The sequence below is a fragment of the Tenrec ecaudatus genome, chromosome 1, assembly GCF_050624435.1.
Source record: "Tenrec ecaudatus isolate mTenEca1 chromosome 1, mTenEca1.hap1, whole genome shotgun sequence".
NCBI lineage: Eukaryota > Metazoa > Chordata > Mammalia > Afrosoricida > Tenrecidae > Tenrec > Tenrec ecaudatus.
In genome coordinates this window covers 67,776,344-67,802,247 of record NC_134530.1, presented here as the reverse complement: position 1 = coordinate 67,802,247, position 25,904 = coordinate 67,776,344, and the positions used below count along the sequence as shown (strand labels likewise).

General features: G+C 39.8%; 1 protein-coding gene across 1 annotated transcript; it reads left to right on the top strand.

Annotated features, from left to right (window-relative positions):
* The first annotated feature begins 23,198 nt into the window (after positions 1-23,198).
* LOC142434911 (olfactory receptor 2A5-like) lies at positions 23,199-24,146 on the top strand. The gene has a single exon (XM_075539494.1). It carries the CDS (start codon positions 23,199-23,201, stop codon positions 24,144-24,146), a length of 948 nt encoding a protein of 315 aa, XP_075395609.1.
* The last annotated feature ends 1,758 nt before the right edge of the window (positions 24,147-25,904 follow it).

Below are 25,904 nucleotides of genomic sequence, written 5' to 3'. Positions count from 1 at the left end.
CTCGGCACACGTTCATAATTGGTTCTGCCTTTCCAGGGAAGTGCCTTCTGAGAGGCGGCACTCCGCGTATGAGTTACGTAAATCATGAATAAGTTACATAAATCATGTTACATAAATGGTCATCGTGAATAAGTGTGGTACTATCGTTTAGCATTTACATATAAGGCATGCTTTTAAAAGTGTTACATATTCATTCATTTAGTAGAAATATTAATGAACAGGAAGGACACAACCATGTTCATAATGAGATTTTACAATGTTTGTACACATGGGTTCGGAAATTCCACTTCTAGGACATTGTTCTACAGGAAAAAAAATCAGAAATGCAGACTAAGTTTTATGCACAAAGCTGATAGTCAAAGAATTAACTGGAAATAGATATAAATATGACATAAAACTTTATTAACTATTATACTCAATCCCTCTTACATACCCTATTTTGAAGTAATATTTATTTATGTTCTAAGCATGACATAATAAAAGAACATCAAGATGTAACTGTGTATATAAGCATCTGATAAAATACCTGTACATTGACATTAAAGATCCTGAAATAACATATATCAATATGTTAACAGTGCCACAAGGGCTCCTCAGGATACAAAAGTATGTTTAAAGCTTTGAGAGTTCTGATTTTAAGTGAATAAAAAAATAATTGGAAACAAGAAAAAGAACTATGATAACTGGTTAACAGAGCTTTTTTCTAAATTTTTTTATCACAATATTCCTTTCTTGGAATATTTATCAGCCAAAGAAATGAGTATTCTCTGAAAATATACTTCCCACCGACTGCACACCTCTAATGACCCTCCCCACCGAATGTTCCGAAGAGCATCCTCCGATTCTCCTCCCCTCACTGGCTTTCAGCCCTCCCTCCCCTCCCCTCAACAGGCATGCACCTATGTTCCCCCCACACTTGACTGTTCCCTCTCCCTGCTCTTGCACTGCCCCCGCCCCATCATTGAGCCTCACCCCACCGACAGGGCCGCCTCCCTCTCCGGGGGAACCTCACCCTAGGGCCACTTGGCTTCCACTCAGCAGATAGCATCTCCCCCTCCCCCACCCATTTGATCCCGACCATCCAAAGTGCCCTCCAGCCAAGTGACCTACACTGTGCTTAGCTCTCGTGGATGATGTGTGGTTCATTACCAGGCTGTCTGGTGCTCGGCCAGAAGACTGGAGGGCCTGCCTGCTGTGCTCCTGCCCTTTCTGCTGCTTGTTCCTTCCTCCGTGGGCTCCCACGGTATTTGTCTCTCTCTCTTTTTTTAATGTCAGTGTTCCCGGTCAGACTTGCAAGCACTTTTAAACAAGTCCTTGGTAACCTCCAAATTATTTTTGGTGACATGGATATCCCTGTGGCCATAGTCTTGATACCAGAGGGCATATAAAAATAAATGCCTTATGTCCTTTTTAATTACAATTATTTAAAGGTTGATGTCTGATAGCTCCAAATAGCTCTGTTTTCTATGGTCCATTTCTATTGTGTCTTTTTATTTCTTTTAGCAAATTTTTATATTTTTTCTTGCCTAGTCATTTTTGATCAAATGCTAGATACTGTAATAAAAAAAAGAGCGATTCTGATGTGCTAGATGACCATCCTTCAGAGTGAATTTACTTTTGCTTTGAGCAGGCAGAGCCATGGGAGATTATTTGACGCCAATCAGGGATTGAACTGGGCTTCAGTGTTCATTTATTTGTATATGTCTGACCTAGTCGCAGTCCTCTGATGGTCCCAGACTAAACGTTTGTGATGTTTACCAGGGCGGTCCTTCTTCAGCTGCCTAAGTCCAGTTTGAGCCCTTGCCTATGGCTGCCCGAAGCTCCGTTCCGCTCTCGGGCTCTCAGGTGGCCGACTGCCCACAGCACAGGGTAAGTATGGTTGCATTAGCGTGAGTGGCCAGCTTCCTATTTTCTTCTAGTTTAAACAGTTTAAGAAGGAATATAGATGTAACTCGTTAGTTGGATTTTAGATTATTGTTTCCCAGGTAGATTCCCAAAAAGAAATACTTTGCATGTTGCACAGCCTATATCCAAAATGCTTTCATCAAGATATTGCAGCACCGGACTGACTCATTCTATTTTTAAAAGGTTCTTCTGATGCTCATGGAATATAGAAATAGGGCGACACAGGATGATGTGAGATATGAAAATAATAATCTATAACTTAGGTTCATGAGGGAGGGTGGGTGGGGGATAGAGGGGGAAATGAGGAGCTGATATCAAGGGCTCAAGTAGAAAGAAAATGCTTTGAAAATGATGATGGCAACATACGTGCTAATGTGCTTGACACATTGGATGCATGTATGGATTGTGATAAGAGATGTAAGAGCCCCCAATAAAAGTATTTAATAAAAAAGAAAGAAACAACGATGAGGGCAGAAATTGTATATTTTGCTTTATCTAGTGGAACTATGGATTGTAATAATATCTGTAAGAGCTCCCAATAAAATGTTAAAAAAACTCAAAAATTTAAGTGTAACAACCAGAATAAAAATAATGAGAATTATGATAAGAATGTTCATATATTTTGAAGGATATAGCCAAAGTTGCAGATCAATTGTGTAGAAACTGTTCAATGTGTGTGTGAATTGCTATGTAAATCTTCACTGAAAACACAATAAAATATTATTTTTCACCCCCCCCCACAAAAAAGAAATAAGAAACCAATCGACAGGCATTTATATAGTCCAAACAAAAAATGAGGGTGGTGCATTTCAGAATGATTGGAAAATAGATGGCAGGTTTAAATTGTTATTCTTGTTGTTAGATGTTGAGTTAGTGCTGGTACATGCTTTGTACAACAGAACACAACTCTACCTGGTTCTGTGCCATCCCCACAATCCAGGCTATCTTTGATATCATCATTGACGGCACTGTGTCAACCCAGGTGTATTGTGCCAACCTGGCCTATAGGAACATATGGGATTAATCAGGTCACAGTTTGATTGGAGAGCAAAGAGATAAATGACTTTGTATGGCCCACCCCCATCTCTCTCTTGCTCTCTGGTGATTGGATCAGTGTGCTGCTGCTTTGGCTAGTTCTCTGCTTCACCCTGTGTACTACGGCACCTGTGGGCCAAGCCAACCCGTGAATCCTGGATCATGTTGCTGCAGCTGGAGACTCCTTTGAGACCTGCTTTGCCACACTGCTGGAACACACACCATCTGAGCTTGAGGCTGGTGGATCCTGTGACTCTGGATTGCTTGAGTTGGTTATCCCCTCCGGGCCTACTTCACTGAGATCCTGAGCTACTGACTGTTACTGACGCACCCTGCTGTTTGCTGCCTGTGGGCACACTCTGCCTGCCTTGGCTGAAGAAAGATTCTACTGTCTGCTTCCTTGACCTTGGACCCAGCAGCTTGCCTAAGTAGAAGAACTTCTAGGATATTAACTCTTCCATGAAAGAGAGTTGACCTGAGCCCTCTGTACTGCTGTGTGGACTAATTAGCTGTTATATTCCTTTTCACTGTATGTATATGTATATGTATATATATATATATATACATACATAAATATCCTGGTTTTGTTTCTCTAGAGAACCCTGCCTAACACACCATCTCACTGAGGGCCTTCATTTTTCACTGACCCTATACTTTAATCAGTGTAAGTAAAAGTTACTAATTTGAATGAAACCGTTTGTTTTTAATGATCTACTCTGGTGTCCTTGCTAATAAATCTTTGCCTGTGCCAAGGTCATGAAGATATTTGTCTGTTTTCTTCTAGAACTTTTATATCTTAGCTGCTGTTTGTTCTAGGTAAGTCTATGTGCTATCTTTTGTCTTGCTTTAAAACAATATTTCTTTGTGTTTTGGGTGAAGGTTTACGCAGAAGTTTAAATTCCCATTCAAAAACTTCTATACATACATATTGTTCAATGACATTGTTTACATTCATCACATTGCTTAAATATTCTTAATACTTTTATTATGATTGCTTTGTGTCTATCTACCTAGTTTACCTGCCTCCTTACATTCTCATTTGTATTTAAAGTAATTGTTAATCATTTGGTATCATATAGATGAAGTACTTGCTGATGAAGATCAGCAGGCTTCAGTGTGGATTACAATTCAGTGTAAAGAAATACAAAATCCTTACAATTGGACCAGTAGGTAACAGCATGATAAACAGAAAAGACGGAAATTGTCCAGGATTTCATCTTGCTTAGAGCTACAATCAATGGTTATGGAAGCAGCAGTGAAAGGTCAAATGACTCATTGCATTGGGCAAATCTGCTGCACAAGACTTCTGGAACGTATTCAAAAGGAATGAGTCTACTTTGCACCTGACCCAATCCATGGTATTTTCAATTGCTTTGTATGTATGTAAAAGTTGGACCTTGAATTAGGACGACTGAAGGAGAATGGATGCATTTGATTTATGGTGCTGATGAAGAATATTTAAAGTATTCTTTAGTTAGTCCAGGTAGACTAGAGAAATAAATTCAGGGAGACTTATATGTGTATAAGAAAGAGCTTTATATACAAGAGCAGTTGAATATTGAGAAAACATCCCAGCCCAGTCCAGATCAAGTCCTTAAGTCCAATAGTAGCCCATATGTCTGATATCAATCTATAAATTCTTCTTCAAACACACACAACCATGAAATGACCCAGAATACAGGAATATCACAGGTCAGTGGGCGGAAAGTCTTGTGGAGCCAGTGGCAGTGGAAACATCTTAATGCTGGCAAGGGTCTCCATGTTGCTCCTTCAGCTCCAGGGCTCTAGCATAGTTTCTTGTTTCTTGTCCACAGGAATGTCTCACAGGGAGAGTCTGTGGGTTCCATCTTCAGTGAGTTATTTATCTCTATTGTGTCTCCCAATGAGGTCATCAAGTTGCAACCTGATTGACAGGCCAGATTCCACCCCTTCACTCTTAAGTCTCAAATTGACAACAGGTTATGTAACTACCATAACTATGGACTGCCAAAAGAACAAACAAATCTGTCTTGGAAGAAATACAGTCTGATGGCTCCTTAGAGGCAAGGATGGTGAGATTTCATCTCACATACTTTGGACACATTAACAGGTGATACTTATCCCTAAAGAAGGACTTCACGCTTGGCAAAGTAGCCAATGAAAAACAGGAAGAACCTTCAGCAGAATGGATTGACACAGTGGTTACAAATATGGGATCAAACATAAGAACAATTGTGAGGATGGCACAGCATCAGGCAGTGTTTCATTCTGGTGCACACAAGGTTGCTATGAGTCAGGATTGACTCCACGTCACCTAACAACAAGAGATGAGTTTTTAAGGTAGAAATATACTCATTGGTGATATTCTTTATTTTGTGAGTTCATTTGTTATTTAATTAAAAGGTGACCTTCAGGAGCTACTCTTGGCTCAGAGTTTAAAGAGTAGCTCAGGACACTGGTCCCTGGGGGAGTGCAGGGGAGGGCCTCAATCTCATCTGGTCCAAGAAGTCTGTTTTATTTTGCTTCTTTGTTATGTTTGCATTTTTGGAATTTGGGGTTCTATTCTATATTTTCTCCAATTCTACCACAATCCATCTATTATGACCCTGATCAGATAATAGCCTGAACTCATTCTTCTGGTCTCAAGTATATGAGACTCACTCAAACTATTACTTAGTCCTATAGACAACTTTCTTCTCAAAGTCTTCGTTTTTTTTCTGTTGCTATCGATAACTAGAGACAAATCTTAGATAGATATTTAGAAACATTTAAGTCCTCAGGCACTACTCACCAAACTAAAATGCAGAACATAAACCTTATGAAATTTATTACATGTCCTATGAGTCTATATGATGAGAGCACCATAGAACTTCCTTGCAAGACATTGAACTACCTTGCAAGACATTGAGCCAACTCAAAAGAAACAAACACAAGAAATTCCACTTTAGAGAAGAAATAAAGTGTGACATTAGGGCCCAGCCAAGAAGTTGGGCCTTCACCAAGAATCAACAGATGGTCTAAGGAGCCACCACAAAAGGGTAGGGAACCTCGATAAGACTTGACTAGGACATTGGTGACATCAAAGAGCCAGCCAAACTGTCCATTTAAACCCGGGTAGAGACACTAACTTTTCAGAGGGCTAGGAACCAAGGAGACATCAACTCCTGCTCTCTCCACCTCCACCCGGGGTGAGCACACCGATGAAGGCCATGCTTGTAGAGACTGTGATGCTAGAATGCTATGTGTGAAGAGTGCTGTTATTATGCCCTTATGCTCATACTTGCCCAATACTTTTATCCTTAGTAGTTTGAATTATTCTTAGATTGTTTGATGTGTGTTTGCAGTGAATAAACTGAGCATTTGAAAATGTTTAAGAGCATTAAGTAATTAGTGATCGCGCCTCTCATGACACTATAATCCCTCAAACCCATGAAGCAAATCTTGCAAGGTGTTTGGTTCTCTCTAAGAAGTATCTGTAACTTTGCCACTATGTGCTTTATTATATCTATGAATACATGTAAAAGGTCATAGAAAAAGAGGAAGACCATCAGGGAGATGGATTGACATAGTGACTGCAACAGTGGGCTCAAGGACTCTCAGGGTCATGCAGGGCTGGGCAGTGTTTCATTCTGTTTTACATAGTGCCACTGTGAGTCACAAACCGACTGAAGGGCATCTAACAGCATGATGATAGTCATATGTACATATAGTCACAAACATACATGTACACATGCATGTGCATAAATCTAGGTATGCATACCTAAAAATATATGCAGGGACTTAGAAAGGTTTGTGGAAACATTCCATTATCTTCTAATTCCACTGTTTCCACAAATATTTTGAAGTCCCTTCTTCTATGCCTACACATATACATATATACCCCCCATATATGTGTTGTTACATGTCATCGAGTTGGTTCTAACTCATAGTGATCCTATGTATAATAGTGGGTGGTGCCCAGATCTGAATGATAGTTGTATTAAGTGGACTTCCTTGTAGGCATATATATTATCCTATTTAGGCAGCAGTATACTTCAAGACATATCTTGAAATGTTCTTTTTGACAATTAATGCCACACTATTCCTCATGAATTTGTCATTCCTACAAAATAATCCATATGATCATCTGGTTTAACTAGACAAAATAGTAGTCAAAATATAAAAGATCTGACAACGTCATTCATCTCGATCTAAATTACATTTCTAAGCACATTAGCAAACAGTGGCATACTTTACAAGTGTACAGGGAGTGATCACCAATATTGGGTCAAAAGACAATTTTAAAAGGTTTAAACTTACAGAATATGTCATTTGGACACAGTGAATGTAAATGAAAAATTAGCAAGGAAAGAGGTAAGGAAAGTCCCAAATTTTGGAAGTTAATTAATACACTTCTAAATAATATGTATAAAAAATAGCAAAGAATATTGGAGAAAGTACTCTCTCTTCACATATCAACCACCTCATTATCTATTCCTTGTATTTTCAATGCACGTGTCCCAGTAAAGAAGAGTGACATATGAAGCAAGAATGATACTGGCTATGATGGTTAAGATGGTTCTATGTGAACTTGGCTGCTTTGGCCGGTATGTGATGAACTTCCATTCTATGGTCAGTCTTCCTCTATTTTCATATAATGCCAATTTTCACATGGTTGTGTACTGGGTTACTCACTGGAGTGCTAACCACTGGGTGAGAAAGATGTGTCTTTCTGCCTCCATGAAGACTTATATCTTCAGAAACCAAATGGGAGAGTTCCACTCTGTCATATAGAGTCTCCATGAGTTAGAATTGATTTGATTGCAATGATCCTGGGTTTTTTTTTTTAAGTCTTTTAGTTCATTTGAACCTGGTCTTTGGAACATAACCATATCAATGAATGAGAAGTGTATTTTGAACTGAGTGATGGTAAAAAGACGACGTATCAAAATCTGTGGGCTGTAGCTAAAGCAATGCTTAGAAGAAAGTTTATAACTATAAGAACTTAGTTAAAAAGGAAGTTAATTTTTAAATTGAACTTTTCACCTAAATAAACTAAAAGGATTTTTCAATGAAATAGAAATTGTCAAAAACTGAGAAAATCAACAGAACTACTAAAAGCTGCTTTTTTGAAAGGATCATTAACATTGGCAATCATTGGCTAGTTGATGAAAAAATGAGATAAGAAAAAATTACCAATATCAGGAATAAAGAGCTACAAAGGGTCTAGGAAGATGGTGCCAAGACAGAGTCCCCTGCCTGTAACTCCCCTGAGTGGCCAGAGATCAACAGGTGAGGAGGCCAATTCAGGAACTATAGATGTGGGCACTAGACACTCAGCACTCCAGGATTATTTTAGACCTCCCTCTCCAATTTTTGCACACAGAGAATGCAGTAGAGCATGCTGTGGTCTCCCCTCTCCCCTACATTAGCAGCGTCAGTGGGGTGGCAAGTCCCAACCTCCTCACTTCTCCCCTAGCTCTGCAACCCTCCAGAGTAGGGATGTATCAAGTCAGACTATCTCTCAAGTGGAAGCCATAGCCTTATACCCTTGCAGACCACTGGGAGCCCTGTATGATGGAGCTCAGCAGGGCCTTTGGAACACAGTCTGCATAGTTATGCTTCCTTACTGGGTCCCCACTCCTCCAATTCTTGCAAGGGTGCAGCTCTAATGGCCGCCGGAGAAAAGCTCCCAGCTGAAGGAAATAGGCCCATGTGGAAGAAGCACACCAGCCTGTGTGATCATGAGGTGTTGACGGGATCATGTATCAGGTATCAAAAGATCCCAAACAAACAACTATATTGATGTGAATGAGGTGGTTTGGAGTGGAGACACAAAGCCCCTCTGTAGACAATTGGATATCCCCCCACAGAAGGGTTATAAAGAAGGGATGACTCAACCAGGGTGCAGTATAGCACCAACAAAACACACATCATTCCTCTAGTTCCCGAATGCTCCGCGTCCACCCCCCACCCCCACCGACTACCATGACCCAGTTCTACCTTACAAATCTGGCCAGACCAGAGAACACACATTAGTACAGATAAGAGCTCTTGACACATAGAATTCAGGACAGATAAACTCCTCAGGAACAGTAGTGGGAGTAGTGATATTATGAAGGTAGGGTGACGGTCGGGGAGGGGGAAGGGGGACAAAAGGGGAGTCCAACAAAAGGTTGGATATATAGCAACACCACCCCTGAAGGGGATGAATATCAGAAAGGTGGGTGAAGGGGGACAATGGGCAGTGTAAGATACGAAATAATAATAACAATATATAATTGATCAAGGATTCACAAGAGTGGAGGAGGGAGGGAAAAAAGAAGAGCTTATATCAAGGGCTCAAGTAGAAAGTGTTTTGGAAATGATAATGGCAACATATATATAAATATGCTTGATAAAATTTATACAATTGATGTATGGAATGTTATGAGAGCAGTAAGAGCTCCCAATAAAATGATTTTTTTTTAAATGCAAAAAAACCTCCCAGCTAATTCTAAAGGAATCCAGCCTCAGTAAGACAGAAACACAACTTGAACCCTCTGGAGACTTCAAGAGTATATTAGATTTTTTTCCTAATTTTGTTTCAGAAAGAAAACCACAAAATTCTTTTTTCCTATCAGAAGAATTAGAACTCAGCATTTTCAGGTTTCCTAGTCACTTTATCTTCCCTATCTAAGGGTCTGACACTGGGACTTAATCTCCTTAGCAGGACCGCCTCCTGATTGGAAGTCCCCCAACTTTGGGCCCCCTCTGATAGCCATTTCCACCCTGGAGCCACACACAAAGAGAAGATAGTGTTCAGATCTGCACTCTCTCTATATAATATCCTGGGTCAATAAATGACTCTGGTAGATTTCTTTCTTTCTTTTTTTACATTTTGTAATATACCCCTTACTGACCCCAACCACCATTACCTTAAGAGTCTGCTTCCTCTTCCTCAGTAACACACACACTCTCTGTCTCTTTTTTTTTTTTACTTTAAAAAATCATTTATTGGGGGCTAATACAACTCTTAACACAACCCATACATACATCAGTTGTGTAAAGCACATTTGTACATTCATTGCCCTCATCATTCTCAAAACATTTCCTCTTCCCTTAAGCCCCTGGCATCAGCTCCTCATTTTCCCCCTCCCTTCCTGCTCCTCTCTCCCTCATGAACCCTTGATAATTTATAAATTATTATTTTGTCATATCTTATACTGTACAACGCCCCCCTTTACCCACTTTTCTGTTGTCAGTCCCCCAGGGAGGAAGTTATATGTAGATCCCTGTAATCAGTTCCCCCTTTCCATCCTACTCTTCCTCCACCCTCCTGGTATCTCCACTCTCACCACTGGTCCTGAAGGGATCATCCTTGGATTCCCTGTGTTTTCAGTTCCTATCTGTGCCACTGTACATCCTCTGGTCTAACACACACTCTCTTATAACCTACCATGTAAAAACACATCTCTTATAATCACCTTCTCCAACTCATCAAATATTACTATACTGTATAGGAAGACTTCTTATGATTAATACTACCACTTAAAACCAACTCCTGTGCACTTATATACTATTCCTCCTACCCACCCATCACTATCCTATCTGTTCCTCTTCTAATTTAAAGAGCCAACATTCCCCTACCCCCCCCACACCCACTCAACCTAGAAGTCTATGCTTCTATGTGGTGCAGTATGTGGTGCAAACAGCAGCCATTGGCAGCCACAAAAAATCAAGAGAAACAAAAGTCAACAACTGAAGATTACCCCATACCAGTGAAATATGCAGAAAACAGAGAGAGGCAGGTAGAGAATACTATAAAATGATGCGTAGGGCACAACAAGAGATTAGGATTTCAATCCTGAAAACAGATGAAAAAAATGGAACTACTAAAAATTTTACAACTAAGGGAAATTCAGGAACTAAGGAAACCCATGGCAGAAATAAAAACAAAGTACAAGGTCTGTCAATAGAATGGAAGAAATAGAAAATTGAATCAGCAAACTTGAAGACAACCAAGCAGAATTCAGCAAACCAGAGAAATAAACAAGAAAGCAAAAGCCTGAGGATGATGTGGGATACCATGAAGCAAAATAATATTTGGATTACAGGAGTGCCTGATCAGGAAGGAACAAATAACTCTACAGTTAAAATAGTAGGAGAATTCATGGAAGAAAATTTCCCCAATATCTCAAAGGAGGATATGATAACCATCCAGGAAGCAGAGAGACACTAAATAGATTTAGCCACCGCCTCAAAAAATACCCACATGAAGTCATATATTAGTCAAATTACTGAACTTCAAGGAAATGTAGAGAATCATGAGAGCAGCTAGAGAGAAAAAAGCAGTCACATATAAAGGCAAACAGATTAAGTTTGGGTCTCTCTGCAGAAACCATGCAGGAAAGAAGAAATTGGAAGAATTATTCCAAAAATTGAAAGAGAGCAACTGCAATCCAAGAAGCCTTTATTCAGCAAAGCTTTTCATCAAATTGGAAGGAGAAATAAAAGTTTTTTCAAACAAGGAAATATTTAAAGAATTCATAAAAATCAAAAGCCAGCCTTAGAAAAAATATTATCCAGTTCTTTATGGACAGAAAACTAACAACTGCAGCATTCAAGCATGAGATCACCACAGGGTGCAACACCCCTAGGAGACCTACACTCTGAAAACAGTACCCAAAACATTACAGATCTAGCGGAGAAATAGACATGAATAAACTCACCACACACACAGACACACACCACCCCATAAACGGGAAAGAAAGGAAAATATGAAGCACAAATAATACTAGATAACAGTGACTAACCTCCATTTAGATTTAATGGTACTGTATGTCAATGGGCCAAATGCACCAATCAAAACACAAAGAGTAATGGACTGGATTAGACAATAAGCTCCATCGATCTTCTGCCTTCCAGAGATACATCTCAAACTCACAGACAAAAATAGACTGAGAGTCAAAGAATGGTGAAAATTTGACCAACCTAACTGCAATAAAAAAAGCAGGTGGCAATATTAAAATCCAACAAAAATGATATCAAGATACACAGTATAATGATAGACAAGAAGGGGAATTACATAACACTGAAGGACTAAATAGACCAAGCACACATAACCATAATAAACATCTTTTCACCCAATGAAAGATCCTCAAAATTCATCAACCAAACCCTCAAAAAGATAACAAGAGATACCACCAGATTAACAAAAATATTAGGTTACTTCCTAATATCACTCCCAAAGAAACATAGATCAACAAGTAAGAAACTCAATAAAGAAACAGAAAAAGAAAAAAGAATGAGACAGAAGAGCTGAGCAATACAATTGAACAACATGACCTCATAGATAATTACAGAGCTCTCCACCCAAAAGCAATACACACACACGCACACACACACACACACACACACACACACACAAACATTCTTCTCCAATGCTCATGGCTAATATTCCAAAATAGACCACATGATGAGCCATAAAGCAAGACTGAGAAAATTCAAAACACACAGAGATCATTCAAACCATATTCTCTGACCATAGTGTGATGAAGCTGGAAATCAACAGTAGAAAGAATAAAAAAACAAAACAAAAAAGACAAACACTTGGAGATCAACAACACACTATTAAAAAAAGACTGGATCAGAGCCCAAATAAGAGAGGAAATTAGGAAATTCCTGGAAACTGAGGTTAGCACAACATGCCAAAACCTGTGAGACAGTAAAAGCCGTTTTCAGAGGTCACTTTATAGCAATTGATGTACACATGAAAAAAGAGGTGAGAATCATGTTCAGCACCTTAACATAACATTTCCAACAACTGGAACAGAGTCAACAGCATAAACCTTCCAAAGAATTCAAAAAAATTAGAGTAGAAATAGATGAACCAGAAAACAGAAAAACAATGGAAAAATTCAACAAAGCAAAAATCTGGTTCTTTGAAAGGACCAAGAAAATTGACAAACTACTAGCAAATGTAAAGGAAAGAGGAGCAAATGAAAATATCTAGAATTAGGGATGAAATGGGAAGTTATAACAGACCCTAATGAAATAAAAAATTAATAAAGCAGTGTTACAAAAAACTGTATTTAACAAATTTAGTAATCTGGATGACATAGACAAATACCTAGAAAAACACTCTCTTCCCAAATTATGGACATTAAGAATGTGAACAGATCCATAGCAAAAGAAGAAATAGATGCAGTCATAAAAAAAAACTCCCAACTAAAAAAGGCCATGGTCCAGAAGGCTTCACAGGAGAATTCTACCAAGTGATCAGGTAAGAGCTGACACCAATCCTATGCAAACTCTTCAAGAACTTAAAAAGGGACAGCAAACTCCCAAACTCATTCTGTGAAGCCAGCCTAACACTGATAGGAAAACCTGGTAAAGACCACACAAGGACAGAAAACTGAAGACCTATATGTCTCATGACATAGATGCAAAAATTCTCAACAAAATCTTGGCCAATAGAATCCAAAAAACGTATCATAAAAATAATACATCATGACAAAGTGGGATTCATACCAGGGAAGCAGGGATGGTTCAACATTCAAAAAACAATTAATAATTAACTTTAACAAGATTAAGAACCATATGATCATATCAACTGATGCAGAAAAAGCATTTGATAACATCCAACACCCAGTCCTAATAAAGACTCTCAAGAAGATAGTATTAGAATGGGAAATCCTCAACACAATAAAGGCTATATATAAAAGCTAATAGCCAATATTACACTCAATCGAGAAATGCTGAAAACATTTTCACTTAATAAAAGAACCCAACAAGGATGTCCCTTATCCCCACTTTTATTCAACATTGTCCTGGAAGTCCTAGCCAGTAACATAAAAGAGCAGCAAGAAATAAAGGGAGCACAGTGGGTGAAGAAGAAGTGAAACTTTAGCTATTTGCAGATGATATGATTCTATATCTTGAGAATCTTAAGGTGACCACAATGCCATACCTGGGAATAATAGAGGAGTTTAGTAGAGTAACAGGATACAAGATTAACAAGCAGAAATCAATTGGATTCCTATATACCAGTGATGAAAATACTTAAAAAGACACCAAGAAAACAATACTATTCACAATAACTACACAAAACTGAAATATCAAGGAATAAACCTACCCCCCCAAAAAACAAAAGACCAGTATGAAGAAAACTACAGAATATTAGTATAAGAAACCCAAAGGGTCTACACAAATGGAAGAATATCCCATGTTCATGGATTGGAAGACTCAGTATTATGAAATGTCAATACTACCTAAAGCAATCTGCCATCAATGCAATCTCAATCCAAATTTCAGCATGATTCTTGAAAGAAATGGAAAAACTAATTACTAAATTGATATGGAAAAGGGAGACGTTCAGGATAGGCAAAGAACTCAAAAAGAAGACCAGAGTAGGTGGTCTTGCACTACCTGATCTCAAAACCTACTATATATCCACAGTTGTCAAAACAGCCTGGTACTGGTACAAAGATAGAAACATGGACCAATGGATCAAGACAGAAAACTCAGAAATAAAAATATCCACATAGAGATAACTGATTTTTGACAAAGGCCCAATAAGCATTAACTGTGGAGCAGATGCCTCTTTGTGGGCATGGTCTTCTCTTGAGGATTCTGGGAACTCTGATGTTTTGTCCTTGGAGGCAGGAGACACACTCTCTCTGATCACTCCCTTGGAGACTCTCTACTGAGAAGGCTCACTCCCTGCAAGACATCCCTGAGGAGAAGCCATATGGACCTGCCCTGATGCAACTAGAGCCCTAGGAGCTAGAGAAGCCACGTGGAGACCCCTGTCAGAGCTGAGATGCTTACAATGCCACTGGCTCCACAAGAATTCTTGCCCATTGGCCTGTTATCTTCCTGCATTCAGTGTCATTGCATGTATTTTGTGAATCTAAAGAGAACTTTATAGATTGGTATTGGATATATGGTTTAAAATCAGACTTATAGACTTGATCTGGAATGGGCTGGGATGTTCTCTTAATGTACAGTTGTTCTTGTACATAAAGTTCTTTCTTATACACATATGAGTGCCTCTATGAATTCGTTTCTCTAGTCTACCTGGACAAACACAGGAGGTTATGCCCACAAGGAGGTACCATCAGGCTGTGACCTGATTGACAGGCTAGACTCCACCTCAACACTTCAAGTTGACACGAAATTATGTAACTACCACAGGCCACCTCTTGTCACCTTGAATTTTACACAGCTCTTGATCCATACATAATTTTTAAAACAAAGACAATAGTAAAATCATCATATTTGTGCCTAACAGGATAAAACTAAAATGCATACAATTAAAAATGTGCTATCCTTATTTAAACATAATTCAGTATAAGTGAACAAAACAAAATATCCCATACTTAACAATTGCAATTATGTGAACACCTATACCACAATCCTATCAAAATATTCCCCCGCCCATGAGAGTTGTAAGCCAGCAACTTCATGCCTTTATCCTCCCCATTTTGGGTATCCAATTTCTCCACTGCCCATTTATATCAGCCCAGTACTCTGAGGGACAAGCATGTTCTTTGATGTGCAGAATCTTTATTCCACGTAGAACCTTATGAGTCTGCATCTATAATCAAAGTCAAACCAGGACAGATCATGCAGCAATATGCAGGCAGTCAGTGGAATATGCACCAATTCACAGGCTAAAAATCTTCTCTTCCTTTGTTTGGATTCTGGTCAACTCAACGTGGGCTGCCTCACTTAACCTTACCAGGATGTCTATTGACTGCCTCGTCTTTCAACCATGGGGCCCTTCACAAATTCTCAACAACCTTAGTACCCTTGGGCTAGGTCATGCCATAGGTCAGGTCCTGCACAACTCTATAAACTTCAGACCAGCAAACCTGCCCTTGTCTTCTCCTCTATGAACCAGGTCCCTGTGAACCCTGTCCACAGGTGTCAGTGACCAGACTCAACCCATCTCTCTATTGCCACTTTTCTCCCACTTCCACTCAACAAGTTGATCTAGGTGGTCACCCAGTGAGCTATAGGCTGCCTGAAGGCTTCCTTTAACATTCAGACCTAGAAAGGAGCATTTCCTCATGGCTCCAGATTTTTCCAGCTTAGGAGCAGACCTCCAGTTAAAAATTTAAAAAGCCAAATACTTCTTGTTCTTTCAGTCTGCCAACAGCAATCTCCACCAATCTCTTCAAATGCAAATTTCCAGAGCACTTAAGGCACTAAGGGTGGGGGCACGAGGGGGGCTTATCTTTTCAGAGCCTTCTTTGCAGGCAACTTGAATGTCATTTTAAAGATCCAATTTAATGGTTGAAGGTGGTAGGCTTACAAACTCTCTCTTAATACTTCCTAATAATCCTTTCTATCACCTTTATAGCAATAACGGTAAGTAGAAGAAATCAGTATAAACCTAGTACAGCCAGATACTACATTCAATTCTTTTTTGTTTTTGTTTTTTAAACATTTTATTAGGGGCTCATACAACTCTTATCACAATCCATACATATACATACATCAATTGTATAAAGCATATCCGCATATTCCCTGCCCCAATCATTCTCAAAGCATTTGCTCTCCACTTAAGCCCTTTGCATCAGGTCCTCTTTTTTTTCCCCCTCCTTCCCCGCTCCCCCCTCCCTCATGTGCCCTTGGTAATTTTACTACATTCAATTGTTATTTTACTACATTCAATTCTTAAAACAGTCAAGTTCAATCCTATCAAAATCTATCATGCAATCTCTGGCTACATTTCTATCAACTAAACCATACTTTCCAACTACTGTTCTTTCTTTGTTTTTAACTTTTGCATTCCATTAGTCAATAATTATTAATGCATTTTGATTTCATGCTTGATCAATTTCAGAATGAAGACTAGTAGAATTCTTCAATTTCTGCTTCACCACCTTTGTGGTTGGTACATAAATTTGAATAACATAAATTTAAGTTTGTATTAATTGCATTTTCCCAAAGACAGATAGATAAAATCCTATCACAGACTGCACTGTACTTCAAGAGAGATCTTCAAATGTCCTTTTTGACAATGAATGCAACCTCATTCCTTTTGCTGTGTCATTCCTGGTACAGTAAACAATGTGATTTTTAAATTCAAGTCCATTTCAGCTCACTAATGCCTAGGATATCAATCTTTGTGCATTCCATTTCATTTTTGATAACTTCTAATTATCCTAGATTCATACGTCATACATTCCAAGTTCCTATTATTAGTAGGTTTTTGCATCTGTTCTTTCTTCTCTTAAGTTGTGTCCCATCAGCAAATGAAGATCCGAAAGCCTCCACTCCCACCTGCTTTACTCCATTCATGGCACCCTGGTCAATTCTATTGTGATAAAACTGTGTCTCCTTAGTGGCTTTTTGAGGGCCTTCTGACCCAAGGGATCCTCCATCCTCCTGCACTGTATCCAGCAGAGTTCTGCTTCATTCATTAGGCCTTCAGTATCTGACAATGTTTCCATGATATGCACAACTTTTTCAATGGCCACATCCTCTGAAGTGGGTAACCAATTCCATGTCTGTATCTAGTTTTTAGTCTGAAAGCTCCACTGGAACCTGCTCTCTTTAGGTAACCTTGCTTGCTTTTGGAAAACCAGTGACATGCTTCCAGAATCATAGCAACGCACACATCACCCCAGTGCTACAAACTGACTGTCAAGTGTTGGAAACTCATTTAATAGGGAGAGAAACATTTTTTAACTTATAATATTGGACACATAAATAATGTTTGGAACCAAAATGGCCTTCAACAAATAGTGCTGGCAAGACTATATTTCCACATGGAGAAAAATAAAACATAAAAGCCATACCTTATGCCAAATACAAAAAAGAAATTCAGAATGGATCAAGGATCTAAATGTTAAACCTAAAAACATAACGTTCTTGAAAGAAAGTATAGAAGAACAGTTTTGGGTCCTAATTTTCTTCAGTGATAGATCATCAAATACAATGAATGCCTGTGCAACAGAGAATAACATAGATAATTAAGATCTTATAAAAGTTAAAGTATTATAATAAAAGGTGAAAAGACCTGAAATTAGAAAACCAAGAGGGGAGAGCATATTCACCGTATGACAAGCTGAAAGAACTGAAGAAAAAGATGGAATCGGGGTCTCTTCTCCCTAGTCCTTGCTCCACTTGTGACTTTCCACAGTTATTTCTCAACCCTGAGGCTCATTTTATAAGTTTTAAAACCATTTTTAAGATGTGAGTTTGTAATGGATTCTCCAGTTCTACATTTTTCTATGGGAGACCGAGATGAAGTTAGTTCAAAATAAGACCATAGATGAAACCAGCACAGATGCTGAAACATGCTTTATCTTCCTGGCTATACTTAATTAGGGGCCGTAGGATGTCAGGCTTAATTTCAATGCCAATTCCTACATCCCTCCTAGGGTTCAAGTTTCCTACAAAACACATAGAGCACCCCTTTCCACCTTGATTGCTCCCTCATTGATGAACTTTCTCCTGAGTAATGGGGGTCCCTCAGGACTGGAAGGTGCTTGAGGTTATACAGGTATCCTACTTGGCTGCACCCACAGGGACCCCTTGATCCCCATTTCTCATGAGTCTCATTAATACACCAACAAGAGTATCCCCCAGGGAGTTACTGGGATGTGGCAACTTCTGAATGTTATTAAAACAGGGTATTTTATTCGGCAGGGTAAGGATGCTGGAGCTGCCCAAGGCAGATTCAGAACTTGGCTATGGAGGAGGGGTGCATAGTGTACGAGAGATCAGGGTGGAGAGACAGACAAAGGGCATGAAGGACAAGAGCGGGAAGTTGGAAGGCTACTTGTACCTGCCCATTGTAAGTCATAACTGTAGAGCAGTCTCACTGTAGAGGGTACAGAAACCACAAAACCGAGTGAAGATTGTGATCTGGGAAAATACCCATCTGGATCGTGCCCTTTAATCACTGCAATATCCCTTTCTCAATCTCAATTTATTCTTTTTATAAAATTCACAAACAAGACAATTGTGAGCATAAAATATTTTTCGTCTCCGTATAGCTGATTTCAACTCATGGCGACTCCAAGTGTGCAGAGTGGAACTGCTCCATCGGGGTTTCAAAGCTGTGACCTTTCAGAAGATGTCCGAGCCTGACTTCCAAGGTACCTGTATGTGGGTTCAAACTGCCGAACCTTTCACTAGCAGAGTGCTGACTATTTGTGCCTTAGGGTCTCCTGTGAAGAGAAGATGATACAGGAGCAGTAATCCTGATGATCCTCCACTACTTTGTAGGTAGAGGGTTAGGAAACTTTACATGGACTGTTTCAATTAACCATCAGGGCAATCCTGTAAAATAGGTACTATTATATCATTGACTTACAGATGAGGTAGTAGACACCCACACAAATTAGGTAATTTTCTCAAGGTCATGCTGTCATTAGTGGTGGCACCAGGACTAGAACCTATGATTCTCATGCTCATACTCTTAACCATTTTCTTATCCTTGATATAAAGTAACTGGTTTGTGGTAAGTGCTCATTGGAAATGAGCTGTTTCTGCCACATTTTTCATCTTAAAAACACAGACCAAGACTGGAAGGGAAGGACATTTCAGGAAGATAATATAATATAGTCCTATCAGTATATTCTTGATTACAATTGTTCTAGTTTATTTTTAACCTTGTTCATTTTAACTAAAATATTGCAAATGAAAGGGCTTGTGGAGTAGTGGTTACGTGTTGTACTACTAACTGCAAGGTCAGCAGTTTGAAACCATCAGCAGCTCCTCAGGAGAAAGACAGGGCTTTCTACTTCTGTGAAGATTTACAGTCTCAGAATCTCACAGGTGCAGTTCTACTCTGCCCTAATGGGTTACTGTGAATTGGGATGGACTTGATGGCAGTGAGCTGGTTGGGTTTTTTTTTTTTTTTAGAAGTAGTTGACCAGGATAGACATTCTCTGGGAAGAAAACCTTCAGAGTAGTTTTGAAAGAGAAATTAATAGAGAAAGCACTGGGTTGGGAGTTCATACTTACAATTCATTCACTCTTCACTCTTAGGCCTTTGACATGCCTTTATTAAGCCATTTGGCTACTATTCACTAACCTCAACCTGTGCTATGCACTGGAGACAGAGAGGTGACTGAGGCAAGCATGTACCACTATAAGTTGAGCAAAAATAGAAGAAGCACATTCAAAGCGCTATCCAAGTCCAGAAAAAGTAGAATAATGATGGGGACCACAGAGAACTTCGATGATTGATATTTCACCAAGTGAAGAAAACAAAGAAAGGCATTTCAGCAAAACAAAACTCACTGCTATTGAGTCAATTCTGGCTCATGGCTAAAGGAGTGATCTAATAATAGTAGCAATAATTGATAGCTACTGCTACCGTGCTACATATATCTAATATCTTGTTCAATCTTCACAAAACCCTTCAGAGTATGTGTTACTCTCCCAGTTTTATGGATTGGGGAAAAAGGGAGGTTCAGTGAGCTGCATGGCTTTCTCTGGGTTGTGTATGAAGAAAGATAAAAGAAGAAATGGAGTTACTTTAGATAAATGCTCCCATGTTAGATAAGATGGTAAACCAAAACCAAACGCATTGCCATCGCGTCTATTCCAACTGTAGCGACCCTATAGAACAGGGTGGAACTGCTCCTCTGGGCTTCCAAGACCGTAGCTCTTTACAGGTGTGGCATACCTTGTCTTTCTCCCAAGAAGCAGCTGGTGTTCTAGAGCTGCTAACTCTGCAGTTAGCTGCCCAACTTGTGGCCAAAGAAAGACTCTATTTTTCTTCTGAATGAGAAGACAGTGTTTTAGCAAATATTTGAAGGCGATAAGTACATGAATTATGAACCCTAGCGATGCCCAGAGAAAGACTATCTCCAGCAGAGGAAAGGGCAAATGCAAAGGCTCTGACGCTGGACTGTGCTTCAAGTGCGAAAGATCGAAAGTCTTACAGCGGGAGCAGACAGAGGAAAAGATGAGAAGGAGGAGATACGTGCAGGGAAGTGATGGCAGTCCTCAAAGTCCTCACCGGGACTTTGACTTTTCACTGCATGCCACAGAACAACACTGATGAGTGCTACTTGGATTATTTACATAATGTTTATCAGATATAGTTTCATGAAATTACTCAAGTCACTGTGCTAAGAATAATTAGACTATGAAGGAAGAGGGTGGAAGCCAGAATTACAATATTCATGGCAAGAGAAGGTAATCATTAGGGCCGGAGTGGCAATGGCGGAGAAGGTGAGGAGTGATCTTGTTTGGAATATGTTTTTGAAATGTTGACAATATTTAGACATAAGTTGCAGAATGTGGGATATAAGATACAGAGAAAAGTTAGAAAGGTCAAGGGTCTTATGTTTTGTTTGTTTCTTTTACCTGAAACACCTCAAAGGATCGAATTGCCATTGAGGTGAGAAGGACTGGGAGAAGAGCAGGTTTACAGGGGAAATAAGACACTCATTTTTAGAAAATGCTAAGTTTAACAAGCCTAGTAGACGTCCAAATGAGGATGGCAGTTGGACAGATGAATTTGGAAGAGAGATTCGGGATAAAGATGCAGTTCAGATTCATGAGTCATACCCAGTGAGAATGAGGGTTTAGATTCAGATCTTGATCACTCTCATACTACTTCGTTCTGCCTCGAATGTAAGTATTAGTATCACTTGCGGTCATCCACACGAGCCTGAGAAGTGACAGGATGTTATTCTAACTTAAGTGAACATCCATTGTCATTTTCATTCCCTGTGTAACGTCTCAGATAATGAAATTCTGGTCTATAGTTCTGGGTGTCCTAAGGAAAAAGCAAACATCTCTGACAATTTGTAATGTTATTCAATATGCACCTTGGTCCTCTGAAGTTGTTAACATATGGATCAATTTCCTCTCACAATGTTAGCTCATGTGGGCTTATGGTGTGCTTTGGGACCTACCAGACCCTGAGTGAAATTTGATGGTGCAGAAGACACATTTTGGCTTAATGGGACAGAAAGAGCAAGAGACGTGGAGTTTAAGTCTTGGTTGTTTCCCTTACCAGCTGTTTTAGCAGGGATGTCTAAATCTGTGAACATGAAGACAGTGATACTTAACTCACATTTTATACAATGGCAGCCAGACGTACAAAAGGAATCCATTAAATGACCATAACCTTCTTTGGGGCCTGGGAAAGGCAGCATATCCATTCTGCTACAGTTATTGTTGGACTAGCAAAGATTCAAGAGAGAAGAATTAATCAGTAACATGTTCTATTTCTAGACCTGCTGATACTGTATCAAGGATTGAGTCCAGATCAGACTGAAAATTCACTCCTGTCTACTGCTAAACTCTGTCTGACAAACAATATAGGTATGGAGGTGTCATTAGTGTCAAAGATAATCTTTCTGACACACAGGCACCAGTTTCTTGGGATAATATATCTTATCTTTTTGAGAAATATCAGGAGCACAGAAATGTCCTCTAGGTCTCAACACCCCCGTCTCTGTGCCCATCTTGAGGCATCATTTGTTCTTTCTAGTTGTGACCAATGTGCCCAGGGCTGAGAAGGTGACAGTGAGGCAGGCAAAGATTCAGGGGAAAATATTGGGTTCCACTTCCAAAAAAAAAAAAATGTTCATTTGACTTTTCCCTGTTTCCTTTGCTTGAAGATGTATTATGTGTGGTTTCAAAAAGGAAGGCAGTAAAAAGAAGTTACGTTGTTTTCCCTTGTTTGTTTTATGTGCTCATCACAGGACTTATTTATGATAGTTGAAAGAATAATTTTAGGAAATACAGGTGACTCTAGGCTTTTTAGTTCACTGTCATGCATTTTAGATTTCCCTAGCTCCCTTACTTTGGCCTATTTATGGTGTGTGGATGTTGTGTACTCTGTGTGTGTGTGTGTGCTTCAAAACACGGTTCTTCTCTGCTGTACAATTCCTCCCGCAGGGCCCATGGAATTTTATTATAACAAATTAGTTGGATAGAACAACAATATTTATACCTACCTATTGTCTAGAGCTGTGCTAGCCAATTTGGTTAGAAAGATTTCTTGGTTTAGGAGCCCTGGTGGCATAATGGTTATGAGTTGGGCAGCTAACTACAAGGTCCGTAGTTTAAAACTACCAGCCATTCCTTGGGAGAAAGACAAGGTTTTCTATTCCCATAGTTACAGTCTAGGAAACCTAGAGAAGGCAATTCTACCCTGTCCTATATGATCACTATGAGTTGTAATCGACTCGATGACACTGAGCTTAGCGGGGTGAGGGTTGGGAGTGGTTTGTTATCCCCCCACCCCTTATCTTGACTGATTGGCTAAGCTATGCGATGTCTTCATCTGCAGACCTCACATTCACTTAGGAAGACCGCGAAGGAGTGAGAAAATGCAACGTGGAGACTGGAGAAACTACAGCTTTGTATCAGAGTTTATCCTCTTAGGCTTCTCCAGAAACCCCAGGACCAACTGGATCCTATTCTTCCTCTTCTCCTTCCTCTACTTATTTACAGTGCTTGGCAATGGACTCATTGTTACCCTGATCAGAGTAGATGCACGCCTCCATACCCCCATGTACTTCTTCCTCAGCATTCTCTCTCTATTGGATCTCAGCTATGCCACCACCACAGTGCCCCAGATGTTGATTCATCTAGTAAGCAAAAATAAAACTATCTCCTACATTGGATGTGTGGTCCAGATGTATGTTTTCCTGACCTTGGGCATCACAGAGACCTGGATTTTTGCAGCCATGGCCTATGACAGATATGTTGCCATCTGCTATCCACTCCACTATGGGGTTAAGATGAGCCAGACCCTGTGTATACTCCTGGTAGTCAGCTCTGCCCTTTGTGGTCTCGTCTGCGCTCTCGTCTATACTGTCTTTGCCATGAATCTGCCCTACTGTGGCCCCAATGAGATCAATCATTTTTTTTGTGAAATTCCTGCTGTCTTGAAGTTGGCCTGTGCAGACACATCACTCAACGACCAAGTGGACTTTATTTTGGGTTTCATCTTGCTCTTGATCCCATTAGCCCTCATCCTGGCCTCATATGTTCGTATCTTCGTGGCTATTATAAGGATTCGCTCCACCCAGGGTCGAATCAAGGCTTTCTCTACCTGTGCCTCACACATCACTGTGGTCACCATGTTTTGTATTCCCTGCATGGTCATGTACATGAGACCTGGCTCTGAGGCTTCCCCAGAGGATGACAAGAAGCTGGCTCTGTTCTACAACGTCATCTCTGCCTTTCTCAACCCCATCATCTACAGCCTCCGGAACAAGGATGTGAAGAGGGCCTTCCTCAAGTTAATCGGGATGAGTGAAGACACTCAATAGGTCCTGAACTAGGATGGTCTACAGTGCCCCTGGTCTCCTGTCTACACTATACACACTTTGACTGAATGAGGGATCCAGGACGAGGGAGAGATTTAGGAAGAACCCTTTCATATTAATTTGCCAATGGGGATATTAGAAAAGGGCTCAGAGGGAGGAATTGTGTTAAAGGCTTGAATTCATCATTCCCCTGCTCTGGCCTTGGAAAGAAAAGTCTCTGGAATTTAATTTCCATATCTGTGAAATGTATGTCATGATATCTATTGTGCCTTAATAGTAGCTCTTTCTATATGCCAGTCATTGCCTAAGAACTTCATATGTATTTATTGCTTTAATCTTCAAAACAATGCAAGGAGGTGGGCATTATTATCCCCTTTGTATAGATGAAAAAGATGAAGCACACACAAAAAATTAATCTTCAGATGCCGGTCAGCTAGACAGTAACGCAACTGAGGTTTGAGCAAAGGTAGTATAGTTCCAGAGCCCAGATTCATATCCACTACAATGTGTCATATCTCAAGTACTCAATAAAGATTTTTGAGGCTCACCTGAGGGAATGGATGGAGAAATACTGAAAACACTTAGGATGATTACTCTTAGTCACAATGACAGCATCAGCTTTGTGAAGTCTAGAGACCTAGTCAGTACTTTGATCCTCCTCGATATCCTATGGCCCAAGCAAGTGGCATTGTGCAGTGAAAGACTGACTGCTCAATCGATGTTTGTTATGTGATATTTTCCCAGTTTGTTATGTGATGTTTGTTATGTGATGTTTTCCATCCCTTGTCTGCAATAACCCTAACGATTTTTTTTCAGAACTCCTTAGTTTTTATGGGCTCTTCAACTTCCACTGCTCCTACCCCAACTGTGTTGGTGTTGGTGCCATCAAGTCCTCTCTGACCTAACGTGACTCTGTGCACAACAGAACGAAACCCCGCCCAGTCCTGTGCCATCCTCACCGTTGTTCCCGTGCCTGAGCCCATGGTTGCAGCCGCTGTGTCAACCCAGCTCCTGGAGGTTCTTCCTCCTCTCCGCTGCCTCTCGACTTGGCTGAGCATGATGTGCTTCTCTAGGGATGGGTCTCTCCTGAGAACTTGTCCGAAGCATGTAAGATGGAGTCGTATCATCCTTACCTCTAAGAAGCACTTCAACTGTGTTTCACAGAAATTCACACTTCTATTTACAAAGAGACGGGTTCAGGTTATATAATAGGCGTATCCTTACAATGATTGTTCTGCCAGGGAGCCTATGAGAGGAGTGGGAACAGCACTGGAAACTAGTGAAACTAAATTTATTGAGACCTTGGAAAACCACTCAATCCCTCTGGAATTCATTTTTCCCATCTAAAACACGCAAATAATAACTACATCTCATTCTGCCTATGTCATAAAATTGTGTTCATTAGCCTTAAAATTTTAAGTTTAACAATTATCATTAGAGAATTAGAGAATAATTTCCTTAAAATATATGTACTCTCAGAAATGTTCATTAAAATATTAATTGGAGCTTATATTTGCCAACTTCAAATGTTAACATTGGGTTTATTGTGAGGTCAGAGGCTATAGGTTGACTACTCATCATGACAATTAATTGCATTCTCAGTCATATTTCCAATACATATGCACACATACACCAAAATTGGTGAGAGAATAACTCAATGAGGATGGATAGTTCTACACAATACAATTTTAAAGCAGATTTATAGATCCCAAACCAAACCATTGCCGTCAAGTCTATCTTGAATCATAACAATCCTCTATG